This window comes from Vitis riparia, chromosome 13 (genome assembly GCF_004353265.1).
Source record: "Vitis riparia cultivar Riparia Gloire de Montpellier isolate 1030 chromosome 13, EGFV_Vit.rip_1.0, whole genome shotgun sequence".
In the NCBI taxonomy this organism is placed as follows: Eukaryota; Viridiplantae; Streptophyta; class Magnoliopsida; order Vitales; family Vitaceae; genus Vitis; species Vitis riparia.
The window spans coordinates 14,206,629-14,214,730 of NC_048443.1; the positions used below are offsets into that span (position 1 = coordinate 14,206,629).

At 32.8% G+C, this 8,102-nt stretch overlaps 1 protein-coding gene across 6 annotated transcripts; it reads left to right on the plus strand.

Moving 5' to 3' along the window:
- The first annotated feature begins 1,946 nt into the window (after positions 1-1,946).
- LOC117927574 (bifunctional protein FolD 1, mitochondrial-like) lies at positions 1,947-7,723 on the plus strand. 6 transcript variants are annotated; one of them, XM_034847165.1, is made up of 6 exons: positions 2,079-2,167; positions 3,097-3,168; positions 4,471-4,790; positions 5,346-5,582; positions 5,663-5,830; positions 7,375-7,723. In XM_034847165.1, the coding sequence occupies exons 2-6, from the start codon at positions 3,141-3,143 to the stop codon at positions 7,543-7,545; spliced, it is 924 nt and encodes a 307-aa protein (XP_034703056.1). In that variant the 5' UTR covers positions 2,079-2,167; positions 3,097-3,140; the 3' UTR covers positions 7,546-7,723. The 6 variants fall into 6 exon arrangements, with proteins under 6 accessions (XP_034703052.1, XP_034703054.1, XP_034703055.1 ...); XM_034847166.1 differs by having other exon boundaries at positions 4,519-4,790; XM_034847161.1 differs by lacking the exon at positions 3,097-3,168 and having other exon boundaries at positions 1,947-2,167.
- The last annotated feature ends 379 nt before the right edge of the window (positions 7,724-8,102 follow it).

Consider the following 8,102-nt stretch of genomic DNA (forward strand, 5'->3'; position numbering starts at 1 on the left):
TTATGACACGTGGAGGATGAAATTTTATGGAAGAAAGTGAGATTCAAAAAGTGGTAGGAAAACATTGAGCTTGTTATAAGTTTGTTTGAGTACATATTTGATTTCCCACTTATATTTGGTTTTATTTCTATTGATTTTTGTAACTATTTATCTATATATATTTACTTGTATACAGAATTGGATGTCGAACAAACCAGAAATTTTGTTTAAATAAAAGGAATAATTCAGTAAATATGTTTTAATAGAATAATACTTTTAAAATATTCCTTTTAATAAAAGAAAGTTCTTTTATTAATAAAAGTTCAGAAAAATGCTTTTAGAAAAATTAAAAAAAAAATGTTTTTAATAGAATTTGAAAAATTGTTTTTAATAATAATTGCCCAAAATTTCTTTGTTTAATAAAAATTGTCCAAAAATTGTTTTGTAAATAAAGTTGTCCCAAAAATTAATTTTTAATTAAAAATTCTTTTGCAAATAAAGTTATATTCTTTTTAATAATTTGTATAAGTCACTTTTAAAACAAATTGAAATATTTTTGTAAATAAAATTATAAAAATTCATTATTTTTTAGTAAAAGCAAGTAAAAATAATTTTTGTACCCAAATTAAAATTTTACAATAAATTCATTTGATACAGTAATTGTAAATAATTTTTTTTTGAAAATTGAATACAAATGAAATTGAGAAAATAAATTGACTTTTTTTTTTGTAAATAAATAAATTGAAATCACTCGTTCAAAATTGTTTTTAATAAAATCCTTTGAAATTTTAGGAAAACTAATTTTTTCAATTTTTTTAATTAGTTCAATAAATCAATTTGCATAATTCCATTGTCATTTATTTTGTACATTCTTATAATTTTATTTTGTTACCACTTTTGTGTATATTGATTTATGTTATTAATTTTGGTATCCATGATCAATTAATTAAATGTCACACTCATCTCACCTTATTTAGTAGAGATCCGTTTTTAAGGATTTAAAGGAGTGTTACAACTCATCACCATACTTCCCAATAAGTAACCTGACCCCCAGACCCGGACTCGGTTTTTCACAAACCTGTTTTTTTCTTTAGGAGTCACACTTAAGGTTTTATTTCTTATTTTGTTTTCCCTTAAAAAATAAAACAAAAATAAGTAGCGACTCAAGTCATTTTTTAAAAATAAATATTTTTCAAATAAAAAAAAAAGCGAGTTCACCATCAAGTGGAAGTGCATGAGCAAAAATACGAGGTCCACAATATAATATAGTTTGTCATATTTGATATTAATAGTATGTGCATCGATAAAAAGTATGAATTTTGTAAGTGTACATTTATTATTAATTTAGATTGAATATTATTTGACAATAATATTATAACATTTGATTATAATAAATTTAATTTTAAAATATAATTAATATTAAAATTATGATCAATTTAATTTAATTATATTCAATAATATAAAATAAATGATGACATATGTATTTTTTTTTTAATATTTATACTTTTTATATTTAATTAATGTATAAATGATATAAAAAAAATCTACTAAGAAAATTATCATAAATAAAAAGAATAAAATTTATCCTTTAATTAATATTTTAAAAATATTAAAATTATCATTATATTTATTATAAAATTTTAAAGGGTTATTCGACTAAAAAGGGTAATTAAAAACTCAATTTTGGAAATCTAACCCTTTATTCTTTTTTTGGTCACATTTTGGCAAAAATACCTCTATTGTTTTATTGTAAAAATAACAATTTTTTAAAAATATATTATATATATTTGAAATAATTAATGACATTTATATTAAAAATGAATTACCCTTCGAATAAAAACACACAGAAAGTGATTAATTCACAAATACGAGTGTATTTCAATTTTAAAATACAGATATGGAAATTACAAACAAAAGTTAAAAGATAGGAAATATTGGAGCAAAACATGCTATTAGGAAAAAAAAATGGAATGGCCGAGGAGATAGGATTGGAAAGTTGGAAAGCAGGGCAAGAAAATGGGAGGCGGTGGCGGAGGTGTGGCGTGGCGCACATTGGGAAAGAAGTGGTTGCACTCCACCAGAGCTTTAACCCACACTCGAATCCCTCCCAATTCTCTCCTTAGCCTCGACCTCCCTGATGTCTGGATTCCCAATACCAATTGCCGTTTCATTCCATCATCAAGGATTCGTAAGTAAAGCTCATATGCTTTTCTTTGCTTTCTGTTTCATTGCTTTTACTGATTTCTATGTTCAAGTTCCTGTCCATTTTTCTATTCTCCAAACGGGTTGGCCATTGGGTTGGGTTTAAAATTGGTCAACATACTTCCATTTTTTATTTTTATTTTTGTCAGTGGATTAGTGAAAATGGGACTCAGGTAGGGTTAGATGTGATGTTTGGGAGCCGTTTTGACTAATGTGATAAGAAAATGTAGGACCCCGACCTTGATTTCGGAACATAAGTTGTTGGGCAACCATGGATTTGATTCTAGTTTTATGTTGTTGTTTACTAATTATATAGTTTCTAGTTAACAGAAGTAGAGTAGGAATTAATTTAAAGTTATAATCACGGGAAGATGCTTTATATTCAAGATTTTAAGATAATTAATGTCGAAAACTTCGTAAACTAGGCATATAATTTACTAAATATTAACGTTGATACCAAGAAGATACCATTTTTTTTTGGGTGTAATTGGGACTTTGGGATTTGAGAGCTCAAGGGTTGTAATCTCCTTCAATAATAGTGGAAGTTCTTCTTCTTCTTTGTCTTTGATGTAGGCTTGAGGCCGAACCACATAAATTGTTGTGTGCTTTGTGCCTTTTGTTTTTGTTCTCTTATTCTTTTCTCCCTATTATTATTCCTTGTCATGGTTTTTCACAAAAAAAATGCTGTCTGATTTTGTAATTACTTATGGGCAAGGTGGGAATATATTGTAGGCAAAATCATAAGGGAAAACTATAGATCCAGAGATGATACTCTGCCTTTTGAATCGACCAACAATGGAGGAGGAGGGCCATTTTCATATGTTTCTTTAATTTTGTGGTTTGTCATCTTAGATCATTTAATTTTTATGGAGCTAATCCTGAGGATGGATGGCTTTTCTTTTGCTTCTGTTATAGTTTCCCTGCTGTTGACATTCCTGTTGAAAAGGCTGCTTACTTGAATGTCCCTTTGGAATCAAACTAGAACCAGTGAGTTTTATCCATCTATGTGGAATTGGTTTTATGAATTGAATTACACTCCAACAAGGTTTATTTTGCAATTGACTCTATACTAGAAATTCTTAATGTTGGTAACATTTGAATAAGACAGGTATTTGATTAGGCAAATGAAAGTTAAAATAAAAACCTGATTGGAGTGGAAGCAAGATCAGGATCTTCTCTGATTTTTCTCCTCACAATACAGATGCTCAAGACAGTGGTGTTACAAGCAAATCCACTATATTTCCACAGTCTAAAAGACCTAAAACCTTGGAAAGCAATGAAAATAATGGGTGAGAGATGTCCTCGCAAAATTTTTTTCACTCTTTCTGTCAAGCTCTCACTATGATCATCTAACTAGAGGAGGAGGGGGACTAATAAGCCCAACAAGATGGGTGGTTAGGCTCTAATAAGCCTACTCGCCTCATGAGATAATATTAAATTTTAAAGTTAACATTATATCAGGGACTCTCATAAGGAAGACTATTGGGCTCTCATCTGATGAGATGCCCACCAAGAGTGTTCTATATCCAAAAAACCATCATCTCCCACTCACTCATAAAGGGTACAATCATTTGATGCATCTACTAACTATCCGCTATCATCTCCATTCATACTGACTAATAAGCTGTGCAACTGTTGAGCACACAAATGAAAAGGTGTGGGAGTACCATACCATATCTCTCATAGGCCAGCATAGTCCATCCCTCAGGGACCCAAGTGTCTCGTTATGCCCTAGACCTATTTAGTCTCATCACATTAAGCATCTATGATCCCTCTTGAAAAATTTAAGAGCTATGCTATCAATAGTCCTCTCACGCTTATATTGCAACTACCAGAGTGCAACATAAGTTGTTGAATGAGCTTAAGACTATAACATGTCACCAAATAGTCTGCCCCTTGCCCTTATGTTATTTAAATTTGGTCTAATTGCTTTCCCAAAATGCCCCTTTAGCTTGTATCAGTCATGACTATAGGCAACATCCTAGAGTAGCATACACTAAACCTCCACCTCATGACATAGTCAAGGGTATATAGAGTATAAGATTTGATTCAGAAACATCATCACCAGTGCTGTATTAAAAATTTCTGGTGATTTGATTTACCGTTTATCTTCCTTCAACTTTGATCCTGTTCAATTATCTGTTTATAGATTTCTTCATCAAGTTCTTGTATTTATTTCTTTGGAATTCCATAAAAGACGGATTCTTGATGTTAACCAGTTTATGATGTTTATTTCATAATAGCTCTATATTTTTGAAATATTAAGTAGCTTGTTTATCACATGACTAGCAGCTAATGAGCACATGGCTACAGTAATTGATGGGAAGTCAATCGCAGATGATGTAAAATCAGGAATAGCAGGGGAAATATGCAGAATGAAGAATGCCGTTGGAAAGCTTCCTGGGTTGGCAGTTCTTTTGGTGGGTAAAAGAAGGGACTCACGGACTTTCATCCGTATCAAGATAAAAGCTTGCAATGAAGTTGGAATTTCATCTTTCATAGCAGAACTGCCTGAAGACTGTACAGAAGATGAAATTATTAATGTCATTTCAAGTTATAACGAGAATCCATCGGTACACGGTATTATAGTGCAACTTCCTCTACCACAAGTAATTTCTACTACTGCAACAAAATTTATAATGTTCTTTTTCTCTTTCATTTACTTTTATGTTTACCAAAATACAGAAAGAGGATGAATATATGAACCTTTGGAAGTTTCTCAAAAGCTTGTGAAGTTAAGTTTTACAATTCCACATGCTATTCATACATTTTGGAGACAAGTGTTAGGCCTTTTTTGGTTTCTTGGAAATTGCCAATTTTTGTAGTTGGTTGTCTTGACCATAGTTGTGGTGCATGTGCAGATATGTGAGATTCCACACTTCAATATATCTCATCTATAAGCTCTGATAAGAAAATAAGCAGTTATGAGTATCCAAATAGCAATTTGATATCCCTGTAGCGCTTGGCCAAATTTCTTTTATCAGAACAACTTTCAACATCATAGAGGTAGTCTGTATGAAACTTCTGTTCTTTGATATCAACTTGGGTGGAGGGTACAGATCCTCCTTGTATAATATGTGCATGTTTAGGATGACCAGGTTTATTTTGGATGTATAGAAGTCCTGACCTTTGTTTTAATGTCCTAATTCAAATTTTTGGCACAGCATTTGGATCAGGAGAAGATTGTGAATGCTGTGAGTCTAGAAAAAGATGTGGATGGCTTCCATCCCACTAATATCGGGAATCTTGCCATGAGGGGAAGAGAACCCTTATTCATCCCTTGTGCTTCTATGGTCTGCATTGAGTTGTTGCTCAGATCTGGTGTGGAGATCATTGGAAAGAAAGCAGTGGTAATTGGGAGAAGCCGGATTGCAGGGTTGCCGACTTCTTTGTTATTGCAGGTAGCATATTGTTTTTTCTTCTGCCAAATGTTTCAGCTGCTATTCATAGGTGTATATTGTAATATACTCTTGGTGGGCAGAGACACAATGCAACAGTCAGCACTATACATGCATTCACTAATAACCCTGAACAGATTACCTCTCAAGCAGACATTGTGGTCACAGATGTGGGAGTTCCCAACATGGTTCGAGGCCATTGGCTAAAACAAGGAGCAGTTGTGGTTGATATGGGGACTAATCTAGTAAAGGTGCACACTCACTTTTATGCATCTTTGAGATCAACTATTGTAAATCTATGGCCAATCTACAGGAAATGAGACTTTCTTGCTTGGAAATATAGGAAATTTTTTGTTTTTGTTAACTTATTTATATTACATAACTATGAAAACATTAAGTGCTGATTCCTTCAAATTAGGAAAGGGAAGTTACTCGTATAACAATATAAGTATATTGTGAGTATCAATGAGGCATCTTCAATCAAACGCCCATCCATCTCTATGTTTGTGTTTTCATGTGACACTATCAACTTCCACAATTATCAATAGCAAATTATGCTTGTCTTTAACCATATTGGTGGAGTGGTAATGAAACCCTTACTTTTATAATCAGTTTGGAACACCCCCCACCCCAGTGCTCTGGTGAATCTAATTGGGCATGTACCTGGACTAACTGAACCTGCTGCAATTGTGATTTTTAGGTTAATGAGCTCTTCTACATGTTTGCTTGATGTCTTAGAATCATTACTGTCCATATTTCTAACTTCAAATCAGAGGATTGTTTTAGATCTTTGTTAACCTGGCTCCTTGTGTCATGTTTCGATCTATAGCAGAAGTCAGTCAGATTATCTTAGTTAACTTGGCTCCTTGTGTCATGTTTCTATCTATAGCAGAAGTCAGTCAGATTATCTCCCTGCCATAAGCTAACTGTAGTTTCCTCTATCTCAATACCCAGAAAATAGTGCATTTGTTCGAGTTCTTTTAACTTAAATATTTTTTCCCAACTAAACCACTTGAATGAAGGTTGTATACATAAAATTGGCATAAATAATCATTGTGTATGATTGAGTCAGGAAACCCATATGCTAGTATAACTAAACTTATCAAAACATTCATGAGCTGACTGGTTCAAACCACTAGTACTTCTTCAGTGCAAATTGTTCCTTACTCCCCTGCTGACAACCCTTAGTTGCTCCATGGGCATGTCCTCCTAAATGTTACCAATAAAAAAAATGTGGTTTTAACATCAAATCTAACTTCAGTTTCTCCAATTTACTCTCACCTTAATATTTGATGGCCAAAACCCATCAACAATCTCCTTTAGACAATTTTGTGAACCTCCACCTTTTATAAGCAATGCACCCATCTTCTCCTTCATAGCTTTCCTCCAATCAGGAATGACAATGCCTCCATAAACATATGAAATAGACATCCAATGATATTATATGAACTGGGTATTGTGTAACAATACAAGATTTTGTGCTTTTGGTCAAAGTCTGAAATTTAAGCACAAATTACCTTGTCAAATTTCTCCTATAGTAGTTCTCAATGACCTTTTCAGCAGCATAAAAAACAACTGAACTAGGAAGAAAATAAGAAAAGAGAGAGATTGCAAAACTTGTTCAACAAGCCGATCTGCATCCCTAAAGGATGGAACCCCACAAAGGTTAATAATAATCGAAAGAATAGGTGCAAAGATTTATACCTTTTTCAAGTCCTATATACACCAAAAATACATTCCTTGAGTCATTCCCTACATGTTGGTGCTGACTGTAAGTGGTTTCAACATTTTGCAGGATCCAAGTTGTAGGCAAGGTTACAGTGTCACCGGAGATGTATGCTTTGAAGAAGCAATAGGAGTGGTGTCAGCCATTACCCCTGTTCCTGGAGGGGTGGGACCTGTTACAATCTCTATGCTCCTTTCCAACACTCTCGACTCTGCTAAGCGTGCATACGGGTTCACTTGACCACTCTTTACTTCATAAATTTTGCACATCCTTATTTCTTTCCTTGTATCTATGCCAATTAATTTATTATGCCATTACTCCATCAAAATCTTCAATGTAAATTATGCATTTTATGGTTATTCTTGAAAGTGCACTCATACTCTCATTGCTGTAGTGAAGAGGTAAGTTGTCCATGCTACATCTAATTTTGTCAACATCCTCTAGCGTCATGCACAATCAGTAGGAAGATAGTATTGAGCAAGTTAGCTAATGATGTTGAGGTCATGTTTCTATTGGAAGTCAATACATCTTTTTTAAGCTCAGTAAGAAGTTTATGATGGGAATTGAAGAAAATATTATGTCTCATAAATTTGGTTATCCAAAGAGAGACTTAATATTATGTACCCACAACATTTTAGAAGCCAAATTTGTCCACAAAATCACATAGAGAGACTAGTTCAAAAGCAGCTATTGATTCACATGTTTGAAATGGGAATTGAAACTTCAAAGTGGTGTGCAATTTGGTTTTTTCTTGTCTAAAGAATTGTATACATATATTTACTTTTTCTACCACTGAT

What these genes read in the sequence shown, in the direction of transcription:
- LOC117927574 (XM_034847161.1), top strand. Translation starts at nt 1,996, where the DNA reads ATGGGAGGCGGTGGCGGAGGTGTGGCGTGGCGCACATTGGGAAAGAAG. An exon ending in TGCAACTTCCTCTACCACAA is followed by an intron (nt 4,791 to 5,345) that starts GTAATTTCTACT and finishes TTTTTGGCACAG; the next exon opens with CATTTGGATCAGGAGAAGAT. An exon ending in TGGGGACTAATCTAGTAAAG is followed by an intron (nt 5,831 to 7,374) that starts GTGCACACTCAC and finishes AACATTTTGCAG; the next exon opens with GATCCAAGTTGTAGGCAAGG.